At 39.8% G+C, this 21,192-nt stretch overlaps 1 protein-coding gene across 1 annotated transcript in view; it reads left to right on the forward strand.

Annotated features, from left to right (window-relative positions):
• LOC106587057 (protein kinase C-binding protein NELL1) overlaps positions 1 to 21,192 on the forward strand; it is a 510,579-nt gene that overhangs the window by 171,925 nt on the left and 317,462 nt on the right. The window contains exons 10-11 of the mRNA XM_014174942.3: positions 4,825 to 4,898; positions 20,526 to 20,625. Coding sequence (XP_014030417.3) covers positions 4,825 to 4,898; positions 20,526 to 20,625 — 174 coding nt within the window. The remainder of the gene's footprint in view (positions 1 to 4,824; positions 4,899 to 20,525; positions 20,626 to 21,192) is intronic.

The following is a 21,192-nucleotide window of genomic DNA, read 5'->3' on the forward strand; positions in this document are numbered from 1 at the left end:
GACAGTGCATGTCAGAGCGAAAACCAAGCCATGAGGTCGAAGGAATTGTCCGTAGAGCTCTGAGACAGGATTGTGTCGAGCCACAGATCTGGGGAAGGGTACCAAAAAATGTCTGCAGCATTGAAGGTCCCCAAGAACACAGTGGCCTCCATCATTCTTAAATGGAAGAAGTTTGAAACCACCAAGACTCTTCCTAGAGCTGGCCGCCCAGCCAAACTGAGCAATCAGGAGAGAAGGGCCTTGATCATGGAGGTGACCAAGAACCCGATGATCACTCTGACAGAGTTCCACAGTACCTCTGTGGAAATGGGAGAACCTTCCAGAAGGACAACCATCTCTGCAGCACTCCACCAATCAGGCCTTAATGGTAGAATGGCCAGACAGAAGACACTCCTCAGTAAAAGGCACATGATAGCCCACTTGGAGCTTGCCAAAATGCACCTAAAAGACTCTCAGACCATGAGAAACAAGCTTATCTGGTCTCATGAACCAAGATTGAACTCTTTGGCCTGAATGCCAAGTGTCACGTCTGGAGGAAACCTGGCACCATCCCCACTGTGAAGCATGGTGGTGGCAGCATCATGCTGTGGGGATGTTTTTCAGCAGCAGGAACTGGGAGACTAGTTGGGATTGAGGGAAAGATGAACGGTGCAAAGTACAGAGAGATCCTGCTCCAGAGCGCTCAGAACCTCAGACTGGGATGAAGGTTCACTTTCCAACAGGACAACGACCCAAAGCACACAGCCAAGACAACGCAGGAATGGGTTTGGGACGAGTCTCTGTATGTCCTTGAGTGGCCCAGCCAGAGCCTGGACTTGAACCTGATTGAACATCTCTGGAGAGACCTGAAAATAGCTGTGCAGCGACGCTCCCCATCCAACCTGACAGAGCTTGAGAGGATCTGCAGAGAAGAATAGGATAAACTCCAAATACAGGATTGCCAAGCTTGTAGCATCATACCCAAGAAGACTCGAGGCTGTAATCGCTGCTAAAGGTGATTCAACCAAGTACTGAGTAAAGGGTCTGAATACTTATGTATATTTCATATTTCCGTGTTTTTTTAAATGACAACTTGCATAACATTTTAAAAACCTGTTTTTGCTTCGTCATTATGGGGTATTGTGTGTACATTGAGGGGAAAAAATAGTTAATCAATTTTAGAATAAGGCTGTAACGTAACAAAACGTGAAACAAGTCAAGTGGTCTGAATACTTTCCGAATGCACTGTGTCTCATGAGGGCCTTATTTTGAGGCCTAATTTTACCCTAATACAGTTGCCTGAACCTAATGATTTACACATCGAACATGCCAGTAGGGTAGAAAAATGTTGGAAGCTTTCCCAAATTTCCCAGAATTCCTGCTTATTCACTCCCAATTCCAGGAACTTTCCGCCTGGGATTTCTGGAATACCTGGTAAATGTACAATTATTTTGCAACCATACCTGCAAGTCACATACTGGTTTGCAAAGTGATGTGTAATCCTATCAGACTCCAGCCACAGTTAGGATAACCAACAGCTGGAAATTTGTTCATGCTTAACCTGCATTCAGATTGACTACCAGTAATATAAATATTGTGAGGAGACTACCTAAGCCATTTAAGGGATATGCAGAAATGTTTCATCTCTTGCATTCTTAATGGGATGTTTATTTCCCCCCCAACTACACTCACATTTGCCTTTTTTTTCCTTCACAGAATAAAAAATGTAGGACATTTGAACCTCAAACTTTTTTGTAGCCACCTCTAAAGTCTTTCAGTACCCTTTGCAATCTGTGAATTACCATGGAAAGACAGTGAATCATCTGAACAATAAATATCATCTGAACGTCACATATTCCTTCCTAATTAGTATATTAGATAGGGTTACAAAATTCCAGTAACCTTCCTCAACTTTAATTAACCTGAAAGCATCGATGTATCTAGGTTAAGATTGACACATTTAATACGTCTCATTGGATGGACCCAAATGATCAACCTCGTAAAACGTTTGTTTGGCAATTTAACTTCCTTGTTAAATCGAATAAGACAATAATGTTGAGATTGGTTGGATATTATTAAAGTGTAACCAGTTGTAACAAATGTGAGAAGACATTGGGCCTCACAATGGCTTTTTTTTTCAAAACAAATATGGCAATTCTTCACCACAAGGGGTCCATTACCCATGAAAGCTGAAAACACACAGGATTCCCGCGAAGGCAGGACTTCCATCAATACTGGATCAGTACTGTGGGAATGAGGCTTCAATGAACTTGCAAAAGCAAATTTAATTGATGAATCAATGTTAATGATGAATCATACCTGTATAGGCTATCTGGGTATTACACTTTAATTAACCTGAAAGCATTGCTTTATCTATGTTAATGTGGAAACATTTAAAATGTCTCATTGGTTGGAACAAATTAATGGTCCTCATCTAAATGATCAACCTGGTAAAAGGTATGTTTGGTAAATGAACTTCCTTGTTAAATTAAATGAGACAACAATATCGAATCAGTTGAGATTGGCTGGATATCATAAGTGCAACCAGTTTTAACTATTGTGAGAAGATGTTTTGCCCTGACGTTGTTGAATAATAATTTTTTTACCACAAGGGGCCACTTGCCCCTGAAAGCTGAACGCACAAGGGATTTCAGCAGAGGCGAGACTTCCATCGCCCAAGACACAGGGTGTCGCCCTGAAAGCTGAAATCACATGGGAATCCTGTGAAGGTGGGATTTTGCAATGAACAAAGGAGAATGACTGCTCTTTCTTTGTTAGCTTAGCATCAAATGCAGAACTAGCCATTGTCCACAAGTATGTTACTTTCAAGCACAACAGGTCCCTTTCAATTCGGGAACAGGGTTTACTAACGACGTCTCGTGTTCAGCTCAATAGGTGTTTTTTCTAGTGATGTTACCGGAACACGTGGTAACATAAATAAACACTTGCTGTGGTCTACTCAAGCTCCTGAAACGCGAGAGACAGAGATAATTTTGCTTTGGTCAAACAAATATATATTCTTATATTTCCGTCATAGGCTGGCCCATATGTCCTAACCCTGGAAATGTATTACCATAATTCAACCTACACTGATCCTTACTCAGTATACAAGACCGGAGGGGAATATTTCTAGAATCTTGTTCAAATGGAAAAACGCATACCCAACAACTAATCCTGCTACGGCTCTGATGGTGTATAACGTAATCTGATACACAATTCATATTGACTGAATTCAACAGCAAGTCCTACTTTTGTCTTAGATTCCTTGCACGGGGGCTCCAATATGTTGTGACGTTACTTTCATTAATGTGATGACTGTTATTTATTCAATCCACTAGCTATGTTTCATTTTTACCCGATTAAATTAATCATCTAACAATTAACGCATTAGGAATTTGGAGCACAATGGAAGAAGTTGTTTAACGAGTTACCATCTCCCAAATTAAACTCTAGAAGATATAAATATATCGACAACAGTAACTTATTAATCATTACCCACATCAGTTCTCATTCTGAACAGTCGTGACACTCTTGGATCTGCAAGAACCTCCACCTTTGCTGATTATTCAGTACAACAAAAATTGGTTTAATTATTTATTTACTAACCAACTAAATAATAACACAGAATACACATACACACTCACATGAGACAAACATCCCTTGTTGACTGACAAGATATGACGGCTTGAGGTTAGATGGAGAGGGGTTAAGAGAGAGAGACAGGGACAAAGGGAATACTTATCGTACATTTTGAAACGATGCTCACAGTAACCATTTACTTTGCACACAAACCACTGCCCATTTTGGGATAAGAAGTAATGTATGTATTTACGTGTGGATGTCTTTGTTCGTCGTATGTCTCTGTTGAAACCAATCAATCCTTTTATGGGAAAGGGTCGATGGGTGTAAGGACCTGGTTGTCCACCAGAGGTCACAATGTCCTTCTTCTTAGTTGTCCTGGCTTGTTGTGAAGTGTTTTCAGAGCAGATACTCAGATGCTTGACTGAGATGGGATATTCTCCTTCTTTCTTCGGGTAGATGGTCAAAGTTCCAAATCACTTTACACGCGCAGCTGCAGACTGGCATTGTTTCTGGTCTGGTAGGTGAGGTTATCTTCACCTCGTGTTGAGACTAAGTTCTAACCATTTCCAACATGTAGCTAACACTCCACACTTTACTGGTGTAAATTAATTATTCAGGGTTCAGCTCCCGACCACTTTACACGCCAGTAGCAATCCTGCAATGTTTTAGTCTGATATGTTAATTCTTAGCCAGTCCTTTTAAGCACTCTGGTTGAAAAGATGGTTCCATCACGCTGACAAGGTCTCTGACCTAATTCGGGGCATGTCTAGTCACTGTGCATAGGTTATATGAAAAACAATGACCTCATTAGAAAACTAAAATCATGTTCATATCTTAACAAAAATATTTCATCCTTAATCATAGATTTTATACAACATTTGGATGTAAACTTAACAGATAGAATGTGTACACTTTCCGAGTGACAGTATTTTCTTGATACCATTCTTAATGACATCACAAAATAATAAACAATGTGACATGATTATTCTTTAGATCCCCACTGACCATTCTTAACATTCCCATCTTAATATATTTTTGGACGTTATAGTTTTGGTGGCAAAAGTCTTCTGTAGACAAAGGGACATTCCTTCACCAATACTGAAGAGCAAGAGGGAGATTCCTCTGCTGCCTAATTTAGGACAGAGTGTTAAGGTGTCAAAACTGGCCCAGCCCCCCCCCCCCCCCCTCCAGGAGAGTCATGACATACCAGAATATACACTCACATATCACTAATGATAATGTACTTTTCCTTTGTCCCCACAGCAAAATGCACCTACATGGCCCAGACTTTGTCAGAGGGCCAGCGTCTGCTAACGAAGAGGTGCACAGAATGCAAGGTAACAACAGATCCGTCCCTCCCTAACAAACAACATTAGGGTTGTCATGATACCATTATTGTGATACTCAGAACTATTGTGAAGTATCGTGATACTATGAAGTATTGTGAAGTATCATGATAGTCATGGCAAGGAAACAAAGCATGAAGCAGACTTCATGTATTGAGGAAAACGTTCCTAATGTTGGAAACAAAGACACAAACAACAATACGTGTAACCCAGAGTCCCATTTGTATATATTCAAAGCTATTACACACAAAATATTTACATGAAGCAGGTTTTCAAAGAGTTGAGTGTGCTTCCTGTTTTCCTTCCTTCAATCGAGTATCATATTATTGTGATACTAGTATTGTGACAAGGAAGTTGTACAACTCAGTTCTGTAGATTGATCTCTGTGTTATTTAGTTATCCAACTGGCTTTATTAGTTCTCAGAGCCCAGACACAATCTGTTCAATCTTTCTTTTTTTAATTTCTCATCCATGGGTGAGATATGAGGGTAATTGAGAATAATTTATTAATATAGAAACAAAGGGCTGTTTGAAGCGACTGAGGGGTAAATCTAAGGAACAGGGCTGACTCCCAATACGATCCCTCTACAGGATCCTATGGGCCCTGGTCAAAAGTAGTGAACTATTGTGAATACATTGCCATTTGGGTCGCAGATTAAATTTAAGGAGCAGGCAGCACAGAGAGCGTATTGCATTGAGGTAGACTGTAATTAAAGTCATTATTCCGCTGAGGGGAAAAAAGGACTCTCTTCTCTATGTGCTGCCATTTATCTTAAAAGGCACTTTTAAGAGGGAAAGTGTGTTTTACTGGTGTAATTGGTTACAAAGAGACTAGCCAGGCAGACAGGCAAAGGATTTTAAGGCCCCCTTTAGACTTTACATTGGTATTTACTGCTCTGTAGGTAGCTTTCCTTCAGACAGAGATTACAGTCTCAATCATCTGCCATCATAGTTGTTAAAGGGGAGAACTGCCCAGTTCAATGACATATAGTACCAGTCAAAAGTTTGGAAACACCTACTCATTCAAGGGTTTTCTTTATTTGTACTATTTTTTTATTTTTTTTGTAACAGTTTTTTTATTGGAGTTTCACAATTTTCACCCATATTAAGAGATACAACAACATAGACAAGGCAAAAAAAAACAGCACTCACTTACACATATCCGTATGTATGCACGCACGTACACACACACACACACACACACACACGCACACACACACCATTTTCCTCTCCCCGCTCAGCGCTTCTCACACCCCATCCCCCTCATTGCGTCTCTCAATACATACATACATTTTAAACAAACAGAAACAGAAAAAAAAAGAATTAAAAAAATAATAATAAAAAAATATATTTTAAAAAAGCTCAGTTTAAACCAAGAAGTTGAGTTCCCCACATGGAACGTACAGTGTAATTCTGAAATACATAGATCACCATTCTAAGAGAATCCTTGCAGCATAATAGCTGATACTTCAGGTTCTAGGTAATTTAGGTAAGGTTCCCATACTTTGTAGAACTGAGCTGTCTTAGAATGCAATGTGCATGTCAGATATTCCAGCGGCACCCATTCAAATAGTATCTTATGCCAATCTTTAATAGAGGGAACCTTATCACTAATCCACTGTAAAAGTATGTTTTTCCTCACTGCGAAGGTGAGGATGTTGTAAAGCCTCCTCTTACCCACAGAAGTTACATGCCTACTAGGGAGACCTAACGGTAGAGAAACTGGGTCCAATTCTAGATCGACCCCTAGGATCTTTTCAATTTCTTGCAGAACACCAGACCAATATCTTTGTATTTTGGTACATGACCATAAACAATGTGTTAGGGTGCCTGTATCAGTTTTACATTTAAGACACTGAGGAGAGGAGGAAGAGGGGCTAAAAGCATGTCTGCGATTTGGGGATATATGCAATCTGTGTATTATTCTTCATTGAATTGCTCTAGTACGATTACATATAGATATTGTTTTTGCATATTTCCAAATGTCCTCCCACATGTCTTCGTCAATAGTAACAGACAGTTCTTTCTCCCACACTTGTTTCACCCTCTGTGTGTCGACAGCGGAAAAGGACCTTAAAGCATCATAAAACAGACTTACAGACATTTTCCTTTGTGGGGAAAAAAGCATTCTTTCAATGACAGACATATCAGGGTTGCCAATTAAGTTGGTGCTCATCAGAATATAATGTCTTACTTGTAGGAAACGGAAAAAGTCCTGCTTTGGGAGTTGATATTTCTCGGCCATCTGCTCAAATGACAATAAAATCTTATCCGCAAATAAGTCATTTAGTCTGCGTATGCCCTTATTAAGCCAAACGTTAAAGCCAGCATCCAGCAACCCTGGGGCAAAATCTGGGTTGTTAAGAATTGGGGTAAGAGCAGAGGTTAGTTTGGACCTTCCCAGGAAACGTTGAACAGACCTCCATACTTTGAGTGTAATGGGGTTGTTACAGTGATCTTTTACAGACTTGAAACTTGTGAAAAACAAAAGATTCTGTAAAGGGTATTTTGAAAGAGAAGTCTCAATGTCTAACCAAATAGGAGTCATCGTTTGTGATCCAGTCTGAAATATAACATAGGTGGGCACACCACTGATAGAACCTGATATTGGGCAGATCCAAGCCACCCATAGAACTTGGCAGCTGCAATATTGCCATCTTAAGTCTTGGCTTGCGTTTACTCCATATAAAGGAACTTAGCCATCCATTTACATCCTTTATTACCTTATTGGAGAGTAATACTGGGATCATTTGGATTGGGTAAAGTAGCCTAGGTAAAATGTTCATTTTCAAGAGGGATATTCTACCCAACCATGAAATCGGAAGAGAGTTCCAGCGCTCCAGATCCTGTCTTATTGTGTCGAACAAGGGAACAAAATTGGCTTTGTACATTTGTTGGAATTTAGGAGTTACAAATATACCCAGATACGTAAAACCTGAGGGAGACCATTTAAAAGGGAAGGGGGGAGAAGTATTAGGTACAGAGTGAAGGTTACCAAGTGGCATAGCCTCTGATTTAGTTAGGTTAATCTTGTAGCCTGAGAATTCGCTAAATAACTCAATAATATTAATAAGAGATGTGATTGAAGTCTCGGGATTAGAAATGAATATCAGGACATCATCAGCATACAAGCTTATTTTATGGTGAACATCACCAATGAGCAGCCCCTGTATAGCAGGCATTACCCTGATGGCCTCGGCCAGTGGTTCCATAACAAGTGCAAATAAGAGGGGGGACAAAGAACAGCCCTGTCTGGTACCTCTGTGTATAGAGAAGCTTTTTGACCATAGTCCATTAGTAAGGACAGCAGCCTGAGGATCATCATACAAAACTTTCACCCATTTTATAAAGTTGTCCCCCAGACCAAATTTATTTAGAGCAAAGAATAGGTAAGACCACTCCACACGATCAAATGCTTTCTCAGCATCTAGGGAGAGCACAAGACCATCCATAGCACTTCGTTGGTAGACTTCAATTACATTAAGAAGCCGTCTGACATTGTTACATGACCTACGTCCCTTAATGAAGCCAGTTTGGTCTCCTTTCACAATTAGTGGCAGTGAGTCCTCTAATCTTGTGGCTAGAATTTTAGAAAGCAATTTTCTATCCACATTCAGAAGGGAAATTGGTCTGTACGAGGAACAAGACTCCGGACATTTTCCCTTTTTGAGAATAAGTGATATGTTGGCTTCTCGCAGCGTTTGGGGGAGCTGGTCATTTGAAAATGAGTGGTTAAACATATCACGCAATGGCTCAAGGATCAGGCCATGGAACTCTTTATAGAACTCACTACAAAACCCGTCCGGTCCTGGAGCCTTACCATTTTGCAAATTCTTAATTGCGGACATTATCTCTTCCTCAGTAATAGGGGCATTAAGGAGAGACCTCTGTTCTTCGGAGATAGTAGGGAGCTCAATCTTAGAAAATAAGTTCTCCATTAACTTGGGTTTGGCAGTTCTGAGGCATAAAGATTTGCATAAAATTTCTTAAATGAGTCATTTATCAATTTATTTTCATATAAATGATTGCCATCAGAATCAGTGATAGCCGCAATTGACTGTGAGTCAGCTCTCTTTTTAGCTAGGTACGCCAAGTACTTTCCTGGCTTATCGCCATGTTCATATAGCTTTTGCTTGACAAATCTCATTTTCTTTTCAGCGTCCTGTGTTAGGAGGGAGTCCAACGTTGATCTAATGACTGATATTTCCTTTAATAGGGCAGGAGTGGGAGTTTTAATGTAATCCTTCTCTTTAGTTCCTAATTCACCCTCTAGTGTTTTTTGCTTTTCACGCTTTTTCCGCCTCTTAGTGGCTGCGTATGACATAATCAGACCCCTGGCGTACGCCTTACAGGTTTCCCAAAGGAGTGAGGGGTTATCTGTTGATTGAGAGTTCATAGAGAAAAATGCTTTAAACTCTGTAATAAAATATGATGTGAATGAATGGTCTTTAAGAATGGTTGTATTCAACCTCCAATGTCTTGACTGATTGAATGCCCCGTTGAGTTTTATGTCCAGGATCACCTCTGCATGATCAGATATGACTATGCTTCCTATCCTAGCGGATAAAACAGACTGCAGCGACGTCCTGGGCATAAAAAAGTAATCTATTCTAGTCTGACATCCATGAGGTGCAGAGAAAAAAGTGAACTCTCTGTTGGAGGGATGAAAAGCTCTCCAAACATCAGCATACCCCAGATCATCACAAATAGCTGTAAGTGACTTAGCTTGAGGAGAGAGTGAGGCTATACCACTGGGAAGCTTATCAATAAGGGGGTTCAACAAACAATTAAAATCTCCTCCAACCACTGCAGTGTCTGAGTTTAATTCTGAAAAGTCTAGAAATACCTTAGTGAGGAAGTCAAGGGGGTGGGCAGGGGGGAAGTAAATATTCATTATGGAAATGCTCTGCCCTTGTAAAGTACCATTAATTATAACAAAGCGACCCAATTTATCTTTCACACACTTCAAGACCTTAAGTGGTAGGTTCTTTTTCACAAGAATTGCTACACCTCTACTTCTGGATGTAAATGATGAGAAAAACACTTGACCAAACCCCCCTTGTTGTAATTTCAGATGCTCCTTATCATTCAAATGAGTTTCTTGTAACAGGGCAATATCAATATTTTCTTTTTTCAAAAAGGACAGTACCTTCTTCCTTTTAATGGGGTTATGGCTCCCTCTAATGTTCCATGTACATACACGTAGTCTGTTACCTGGCATTGCGCTTTGACCATTCAATATCCAGACTGAATCCTACTGTAAAAATGGGGTGGTACCTTTTTCCATGTGTTGAACTCTCCTCTATCTCACTGAGCGTAAACAAATGATATGAACCCTGAACTCGAACTATACTAAACCCAAAAATTAAACATGTAATGATCCAAAAGGGGGTTTTCCCACTAGCTAACATGCAGGGGATTTCAACTTTCCAATGTAGACTCTTAAGTCCGCATTGCCACTCAATAGCCTCATCCTTTATATATGTGGAAATTAAAATCAATAGAAGAAGATTGAGGCTCTTCCACCTAAAACCAAGCCTGGGCACCAATATCGGTTCACACATATCTCAGTCTGAGCTACGGCGGCAGTTACTTTAGCAAGAAAAATAATAACGATACGAATATTACTGAACAGGAGCACATGAGAACTTACACCACTGTTTCATGATCAGATTCAAAATAAAATAAGACGTTATCCAATGCTGCGGAGGTGCAGCTTAAGGTTATTTACCCAAGAGAGTCAATAAACGCAGCAGCCTCTTCAGATGTGTAGAGTTTTTTTAGGCGATCCGTTGACCATAATCTTCAATGTGGCCGGGTACAGCAGTGCGTAGTGCATCTTCATTCTCTTGAGTCGAGCCTTCACCTCATCAAACGCTTTGCGCCTTCGTACAACCGCTGTGGAATAATCATTGAAGAATGAGATCTTTGGACCTTTACGTTGACTACCGTCAGAACCGATGTTTCTAGCCGCATCCATGACCCGCTGCTTGTCGGTAAAGTTGTGGAACTCTATAACCACTGGTCGTGGGCGCTGATTGGGACCGGGTATCGGTGCTTGAGAGCGATGTGCTCTGTCTAGCTTCACACGACCAGCCTTAGTGTCCATTTGTAGGTAGCCAGGGATCCATTCCTCAAACATTTTTACTGAACGTGTCCCTTCAGAATTTTCCGGGAGTCCCACAACACGGATATTGCATCTGCGTCCTCGATTATCCAAGTCGTCAATGTGCTCCGCCATTTCGCGCACCTGTTTCTTCAAGTGCTTTTATCTTAGTGTCCATGGATGTAGTTGAAGTTTCCACAGTAGCAATTCTTCCTTCCGCTTCATCAACACGTTTGACAACCCTCTGTAGTTCAGCTGAATGGCCTGCTATTGCTTCCAGGACCGTTCTTATCTTAACATCGATCACATTAGTAATGTGATTAATGTAAGAATATAAATTTACGAATACCGCGTGAGCTCGCCGAAACACCGTGTTCTCTCTACGGCGCCATTTTGTTCCCCCTATTTGTACTATTTTCTAAATTGTAGAATAATAGTGAAGACATCAAAACTATGAAATAACACATATAGAATCATGTAGTTACCAAAAATGTGCTAAGCAAATCTCTTCAAAGTAGCCACGCTTTGCCTTAATGACAGCTTTGCACACTCTTGGCATTCTGTCAACCAGCTTCATGAGGAATGCTTTTCCAAAAGTCTTGGAGTTCCCACATATGTTTAGTACTTGTTGGCTGCTTTTTCTTCACTTTGCAGTCCAACTCATCCCAATCCATCTCAATTGGGTTGAGGTCGGGTGATTTTGGAGGCCAGGTCATCTGATGCAGCACTCCATCACTCTCCTTCTTGGTCAAATAGCCCTTACACAGCCTGGAGGTATGTTTTGAGTCATTGTCCTGTTGAAAAACAAATGAAAGTCCCACTAAGTGCAAACCAGATGGCATGGCGTATCGCTGCAGAATGCTGTGGTAGCCATGCTGGTTAAGTGTGCCTTGAATTCTAAATAAATCACAGACAGTGTCACCATCAATGCAACCCCAAACCATCACACCTCCTCCTCCATGCTTCATGGTGGGAACCACACACGCAGAGATTATCTGTTTATCTACTCTGCATCTCACAAAGACACAGCAGTTGTAACCAAAAATCTTAAATTTGGACTCATCAGACCAAAATACATATTTCCACCGGTCTAATGTCCATTGCTCGTGTTTCTTGGCCCAAGCAAGTCTCTTCTTCTCATTGGTGTTGTCATGACTTGCCCTGTTTGGGTGAGGATCATAGGCACCAGATCCCCCCCACCCTCCCCTCTCTTTCTCCCCCACCAGTTTTATGGCCGGTCGTAAATACTATGTATAAACTTTGCGTTTGGCAGGATTGAGGGGAAAGAAACCCTTTTGTTACAAGGAGATTCTTCCCGCCAAAATGGTGACATCAAAAGGTTGAATAATTAAACAATATTTCTGTATTCCAAACAGTTGGAGTTGTCCGTGGGTACTTAAAGAACAATCCTGTTGAATTCATTACTAATTGGTGATGTAACTGGTCCCGTGTGGCTCAGTTGGTAGAGCATGGTGTTTGCAACGCCAGGGTTGTGGGTTTGATTCCCACGGGGGACCAGTACAGGGGGGAAAAAATGTATGAAATGTATGCATTCACTACTGTAAGTCGCTGTGGATAAGAGCGTCTGCTAAATGACTAAAATGTAAATGTACAAACAATAGAGCTGTAACTAGATAAATGCTTAAAAAGGCTTTACAACGAAAACAAAACATTAGATTATGTCAGGAGAGTACCCAGCCAGAAATAATCAGACACCCATTTTTCAAGCTAGCATATAATGTCACAAAAACCAAAACCACAGCTAAATGCAGCACTAACCTTTGATGATCTTCATCAGATGACACTCCTAGGACATTATGTTATACAATACATGCATGTTTTGTTCAATCAAGTTCATATTTATATCAAAAAACAGCTTTTTACATTAGCATGTGACGTTCAGAACTAGCATTCCCACCGAACACTTCCGGTGAATTTACTAAATTACTCACGATAAACGTTCACAAAAAACATAACAATTATTTTAAGAATTATAGATATAGAACTCCTTTATGCAATCGCGGTGTCTGATTTTAAAATAGCTTTTCGGTAAAAGCACATTTTGCAATATTCTGAGTAGATAGCTCGGCTAGCTATTTTGACACCCACCAAGTTTGGTACTCACCAAACTCAGATTTACTATAAGAAAAATTGGATTACCTTTGGTGTTCTTCGTCGGAATGCACTCCCAGGACTTCTACTTCAACAACAAATGTTGGTTTGGTTCCAAATAATCCATAGTTATATCCAAATAGCGGCGTTTTGTTCGTGCGTTCAAGACACTATCCGAAGGGTAACGAAGGTTGACGCGCGTATCGTGACAAAAAAAATGTCTAAATATTCCATTACCGTACTTCGAAGCATGTCAAACGCTGTTTAAAATAATTTTTTATGCGATTTTTATCGTAAAATAGCGATAATATTCCGACCGGGAGTCGTTGTTTTCGTTCAAAGACTGAAAATGTTAAATGGACTCTTCACGTGCACCCGTCTCATTGTTCTCAGATCGACCACTATCCAAATGCGCTACTGTTTTTCAGCCATGGACTGCAAAGTCATCATTCAACGTTCTGGCGCCTTCTGAGAGCCTATGGGAGCCTTAGAAAGTGTCACGTTACAGCAGAGATCCTCTTTTTTCAATAAAGAGGCTAAAGAAGGCCAAGAAATGGTCAGAGGGCACTTCCTGTTTGGAATCTTCTCAGGTTTTGGCCTGCCATATGAGTTCTGTTATACTCACAGACACCATTCAAACAGTTTTAGAAACTTTAGGGTGATCTCCCCACGGGGTGAGATCTTGCGTGGAGCCCCAGATCGAGGGAGATTATCAGTGGTCTTGTATGTCTTCCATTTCCTAATAATTGCTCCCACAGTTGATTTCTTCAAACCAAGCTTCTTACCTATTGCAGATTCAGTCTTCCCAGCCTGGTGCAGGTCTACAATTTTGTTTCTGGTGTCCTTTGACAGCTCTTTGGTCTTGGCCATAGTGGAGTTTGGAGTGTGACTGTTTGAGGTTGTGGACAGGTGTCTTTTATACTGATAACAAGTTCAAACAGGTGCCATTAATACAGGTAACGAGTGGAGGACAGAGGAGCCTCTTAAAGAAGAAGTTACAGGTCTGTGAGAGCCAGAAATCTTGCTTGTTTGTAGGTGACCAAATACTTATTTTCCACCATAATTTGCAAATAAATTCATTAAAAATCCTACAATGTGATTTTCTGGATTTTTTTCTCTCTCATTCTGTCTGTCATAGCTGACGTGTACCTATGATGAAAATTACAGGCCTCTCTCATCTTTTTAAGTGGGAGAACTTGCACAATTGGTGGCTGACTAAATACTTTTTTCCCCCACTGTATGTAGTGGGTCCATTCTGTCTTTCCCGCTCTTTATCTGTCCCCACCCCTTTTCATTGTCTACCAAGCCATCATATCGGGTTTAGTCCACTAGGGATTTGAATTGCATTGTGTTAGTAACCAATAACTATATTGTTTGTGTGTTTGTGTAATTCTTTGATTATTTAGTTAGCTAGTAAATAAATCATTAAGCCACTTTGTATATCGCTGATTCATCATTTATGCTAGGGTTCGTGCAGGTATCCAAGGATTTTGCAACATTCAGAATGAGACTGGTAGAAGTTTAATTAATTAATTAATTAATGATTGATTGATGGCTCAAATGTAAGAGATATTTCTATCTTTTGAGTTCATTCAGAAAATGGTAACTCATTAACCTTTTCACAAGCATCTCGGAGTCGCCTCTTCACTGTGTACTTTGAGACTGGTATTTTGCGGGTACTATTTAATGAAGCTGCCAGTTGAGGACTTATGAGGCGTCTGTTTCTCAAACTAGACACTCTAATGTACTTGTTCTATTGCTCATTTGTGCACCTGGGCCTCACACTCCTCTTTCTATTCTGGATAGAGCCAGTTTGCCTTGTTCTGTGAAGTGAGTAGTACACAGCGTTGTACGAGATCTTCAGTTTTTTGGCAATTTCTTACATGGAATTGCCTTCATTTCTCAGAACAAGAATAGACTGACGAGTTTCAGAAGGAAGTTCATTGCTTCTGGCCATTTTGAGCCTGTAATCGAACCCACAAATGCTGATGGTCCAGATACTCAACAAGTCTAAAGAAGGCCAGTTTGATTGCTTCTTTAATAAACACAATAGTTTTCAGCTGTGCTAAAATAATTGCAAAAGGGTTTTCTAATGAACACTTAGCTAATCCAAGTTTATCATTTTAAAAGGCTAACACAACGTGCCATTGGAACACAGGAGAGATGGTTGCTGATAATGGGCCTCTGTACGCCTATGTAGATATTCCATAAAAAAATCTGCCGTTTCCAGCTACAGTAGTCATTTACAACATTAACAATGTCTCCACTGTATTTCTGATCAATTTGGTGTTATTTTAATGGACCAAAAAAATGCTTTTCTTTCAAAAACGAGGACATTTCTAAGTGACCCCAAACTTTTGAAGGGTAGTGTACATACTGTATGTGCCGTCAGTAGAAACGACAACATGATATACAAAAAATAATGAACTTACTTTGATAGGAACGCACACATGGCCAAAGTTATTATGTGTAAGGAAAACAACAAGGAAGGCAAAGCGTGCACCAGCAAGAAAGTGTTCCAATTCTTGCAAGACTTGCAAATAAATGCATACTTCATCTGCGCAAACATGAGTGAAGTGCAGTGGGTTCAACTGGAAAAGAGAAGTTTATCCAGCTCAATAAAGCCTCAAGCATTAATTGTCCGCAATGCTGAAATGGACTAATTCTATTTGAATTCATGAGGAGGCGGAACACACCTCAATTCAAACTTGTTCGAAAATACAACTTGTTCGAAAATAATTAGAAATGTATAGGTTGAAACATAGCCTATAGATAATTAAAAGGCAGCGCGTGTTAAAACTTCTTCGGGATCGGTGTCCCTTGCACGGGACGGTTGAGCTAATGTAGGCTAATGTGATTAGCATGAGGTTGTAAGTAACATATCTGATATTGTCAGAAAGCTTAAATTCTTGTTTATCTAACTGCACTGTCCAATTTACAGTAGCTATTACAGTGAAAGAATACCATGCTATTGTTTTGAGGAGAGTGCACAATTTTGAACATAAAAAGTTATTCATAAACAAATGAGGCACATTTGGGCAGTCTTGACACAAAATTTTTAACAGAAATACAATGGTTCATTGGATCAGTCTAAAATGTTGCACATACGCTGCTGCCATCTATTGGCCAACATCTAAATTGCACCTGGGCTGGAATAATACATTATGGCCTTTCTCTTGCATTTCAAATATGATGGTACCAAAGAATACAAAGAACGGTTGTTTTTTTATTTGTATTATCTTTTACCAGATCTATTGTGTTATCTTCTCCTACATTCTTTTCACATTTCCACACACTTCAAAGTGTTTCCTTTCAATTGGTACCAAGAATATGCATATCCTTGCTTCAGGGCCTAAGCTACAGGCAGTTAGATTTGGGTATGTCATTTTAGGCTAAAAATAAATAAAAAGGGGCGGATCCTTTAACTGTCCTGTTGCGTAATAACCTCATTTTGAAACACTGAGCGCATTCTGACATCACGTGTATAAAACAACTCCCGACTGGGGCGACCGTTGGAAATATTTGGAAGGTTAATTATGGTGCCCCAAGATTGCTGATGAGTTAATTGTTACATGAGTAATTAAACATAGTTAATTGATTTGATAAAAGAATTGTCATCACATTAATGATAGCCAAAAACATGACAGTGTCCTTTAGTAGGGGTTTCTTTGCAGCAATTCGACCATGAAGCCCTGATTCACGCAGTCTCCTCTGAACAATTTATGTTGAGATTTGTCTGTTACTTGAACTCTGAAGCATTTATTTGGGCTGAAATCTGAGGTGCAGTTAACACTAATGAACTTATCCTCTTCAGCAGAGGTATGTCTGGGTCTTCCTTTCCTGTGGCGATCCTCATGAGAGCGACTTTCATTATAGCGCTTGATGGTTTTTGCGACTGCACTTGAAGAAACTTTCAAAGTTCTTGGAATGTTCCGGATTGACTGACCTTCATGTCTTAAAGTAATGGACTGTTGTTTCTCTTTGCTTTTTTTTCAGCTGTTCTTGCCATAATATTGAGTTGGTCTTTTACCAAATAGGGCTATCTTCTGTATACCACATCTACCGTGTCACAACACAACTGATTGGCTAAAACACATTAAGAAGGAAAGAAATTCCACAAATTCACTTTTAACAAGAAACACCATGTTAATTTAAATATATTCCAGGTGCAAAGCTGTCATCAAGGCAAAGGATGTCTACTTTGAAGAATCAAAAATATAAAATAGATTTTGATTTGCTTAACACTTTCTTTGGTTACTACATGATTCCGTATGTGTTATTTCATGGGTTTGATGTCTTTACTATTATTCTACAGTGTAGAAAATAGCAAAAATAAAGAAAAATCATTGAAAGAGTAGGTCTGTCCCAGCTTTTGACTCGTACTGTAGGTGTACATACATCCTTTTATCAAATTACAGCAAACAGAGAGTTTAAATGGGAAATTTGGACATTACATTTAGAAAGTTGCCTCTATCACTCCCATTGATTTGTAGCTATTAGTCGCTTAAGTTAGCTGAAGCTTGTAGTGGCTGTATAACCTTTTACAGCAGTGGGCTAAATCAGGGTTCCACAGAGTGTTTCTTGGTAGTCTTAAAACCTCTCTAGGACATATGGGACGGTAGCGTCCCACCTCGCCAACAGCCAGTGAAATAGCAGAGCGCCAAATTCAAAACAACAAAAATCTCATAATTCAAATTTCTCACACATACAAGTATTATACACCATTTTAAAGATAATCAACTTTTTAATCGAACCACATTTTTCGATTTCAAAAAGGCTTTACGGCGACAGCATAGCATTAGATTATGTTAGGACAGCACCTAGACAAGAAAAACCACACAGCCATTTTCCAAGCAAGGAGAGGCGTCACAGAAATCAGAAATACAGCTAAAATGAATCACTAACCTTTGATCTTCATCAGATGGCACTCATAGGACTTCATGTTACATGTATGTTTTGCTCGATAAAGTTCATATTTATATCCAAAAACCCCATTTTACATTGGTGTGTAATGTTCAGAAATGTTTTGCCTCCAAAACTCCCGGTGAATGAGCACATCAATTTACAGAAATACTCATCATAAACTTTGATAAAAGATACAAGTGTTATGCACAGAATTATATATAAACTTCTCCTTAATGCAACCGCTGTGTCAGATTTCAAAAAAGCTTTACGGCGAAAGCAAACTTTGCAATAATCTGAGTACAGCGCTCGGATATCAAAGCAAGCCATACAGATACCCGCCATTTTGGAGTCAACAGAAGTCACAAATAACATTATAAATATTCACTTACCTTTGATGATCTTCATCAGAATGCACTCCCAGGAATCCCAGTTCCACTATAAATGTTTGTTTTGTTCGATAAAGTTCATATTTGTCCAAATACCTCGCACACATTTAGTCCAGCACTCCAAATTCACTAAGCGCGTGAGTTTAGTCCAGAAGAAAAGTCAAAATTGTTCCATTACAGTTCATAGAAACATGTCAAACAATGTATAGAATTAATCTTTAGGATGTTTTTATCATACATCTGCAATAATATTCCAACCGGACAATTCCATTGTCTTTAGAATTGAAAGGAAATGCAGCTCGCTCTCACGGCCATGCGCATGTTTGAGCTCATGCAAGTTTTCCAGACACATGATTAAATCAGCTCTTATTCTCTTCCCATTCACAGTAGAAGCCTGAAACAAGGTTCTAAGGTCTGTTGACATCTAGTGGAAGCCTTAGGAAGTGCAATATGACCCCACAGACACTGTGTATTAGATAGGCAATCACTTGAAAAACTACAAACCTCAGATTTCCCACTTCCTGGTTGGATTTTTCTCAGGTTTCTGCCTGCCATATGAGTTCTGTTATACTCACAGACATCATTCAAACAGTTTTGGAAACTTCAGTGTTTTCTATCCAAATCTACTAATTACATGCATAGTCTAGCTTTTGTGCCTGAGTAGCAGGCATTTTACTTTGGGCATGCTTTTCATCCAAGCTACTCAATACTGCCCCCCTTTCCTCAAAAAGTTAAACAAATCTACTTTTAATCAAAAGTATACACCTCACACACATGGTTACAGACTTTAAAAAATGTCAAATATAGAGTTCAAATGTATTACATTTTGTGTTTGCATCCCATTATTACACTTTATATACATCTCAGAAGACTGAAATATAACAAAACCGTTTGACATAGAAACACTGCATTTTCGGAGGCTTCCAACTTGTGGAAGGCCCTTTCCGGTTTCAACATGACAATGCCTCCTGTACACAATGTGAGGTCCATACAGAAATGGTTTGTTGGGATCGGTGTGGAAGGACTCTGACCTCAACCCCATTGAACACCTTTGGGATGAATTGGAACGCCGACTGCGAGCCAGGACAATCGCCCACATCATGTAACTCAGTCAAGCAGTAAAATCAAAACAGCACAGACTGTGAAGAGACACACACACAGCACAGGCACACACACTGCATTCTCAAACACATGCTAACACACACACTCTACATACACATAATTTTTATATTGTTATTTTGCTGTATTATTGATTTTGTATTGTAGATATGTTATGGTAGAGTAGTGTGTTATGTATTGTTTTATTGCCTTGGCAGCATCTATTCGGGATCCGGAATAAATAAAAAATAGTGCACTACTTTTCACCAGGGGCAATAGGGTTCTGGTCAAAAGTAGTGCACTATATAGGGAATATGGTGCCATTTGGGACACAGATACAGTTGGTGTCGCACCTGGAAGGGGGTGACTTTGGAGTAACTTTGAAAGAGAGAGTTGTCTAAGGGGTCTGAGTCGATGCCTCACACTTTGAGAGGCACACAGGGACCATGGAGGAGCGGAAACTGAGACAGATTGACGCGTGTAACTGTACTTGTAGCTATTTATTTCGAAAGCCCTTTGCTGGATGAGGAATACCGTTTTATAGAGGCGAGAGCCTGCGTTCTCTCCCTTTCTTTGTGAATCTGTATATATCCCTGTCTCTATGCATTTACATTCATGTTGTGGGTAATGTGCCTATATTCTGTAGTTTGTTTCTGTTTTTGCAAGTGTTGAGGATCAGTCTAAAATATAATTATCCTTCTGCTACAAGGATGCAAGCACACTAATTTACTCAAACAACCAACTTACATACAGTATAACACTGTACATTTAATATGAAAATGTTTTATATTTGACTTCCTGGTCATATTCAAAAAGGGTCTGGTTTCTCTTTTGCATCTGTGCTTTTCCATATGCTACGAAAGTCAATAATTTGTTGACATCATGTAATTATTGGAAACAACCTATCGCTAACATGCTAATTCTAATCTATTGTTAATTGCCCCTGAGGGGACAAATAAAGTTGTATTGAATTTATTTGCTTGAATGTGTGTATTTGGGTTGTGTTTGCAGAACGGGATGATGGTGAGAGTGACAGAGAACTGTCCAGACCTCAACTGCACCCTCAAGGAACAGATCCTACCTGACAACAGGTGCTGTAACATCTGCAAAGGTTGGTCCTTCAAATATAAAGTTGCTTGCTATTGGTTCAGCCCTCATTCCCTCTCCCCTTGCAGTATCTCATTGGCTGAGCCATCATCTTCCACTGCCCAACATTTACTGAGTATGAATCATTCCTCATCGTCGTCTATCATTGGTTCCACCCTTACAACCCTTTGTCTTCCATTGGACCAGCCCAGTGATTAAAAGGCCCTGGCACCAATCATGAGCGCATGGAGATAACAGCCAATCCCGGCCTGCTGCTTGTTCGAGTGGAGCCAGTTTATGTGTCCCAAATGGCACCATATTCCCTATATAGTGCACTTATAATCTATAGTGCACAACTTTTTACCAGTGCCCGTATGGCGAAAGGACATCCATGGGTAATTTTGTAAATAGATTGAATACACACAAACCGTTAGAGGTAGGTGACTGTGAATAAGAGAGATATGTGGAAAAAATATGCCCACCTTGGAGATTAATATGGTCAATTTCACCTGAACAAATTCTAATTTGTTAAACCAAGCCTTATCATTTGGTCTATGTATTTGGCCATTAAGTCAAACATCAGTGCAGTGCA

This window comes from Salmo salar, chromosome 26 (genome assembly GCF_965601325.2).
Source record: "Salmo salar chromosome 26, fSalSal1, whole genome shotgun sequence".
In the NCBI taxonomy this organism is placed as follows: domain Eukaryota; kingdom Metazoa; phylum Chordata; class Actinopteri; order Salmoniformes; family Salmonidae; genus Salmo; species Salmo salar.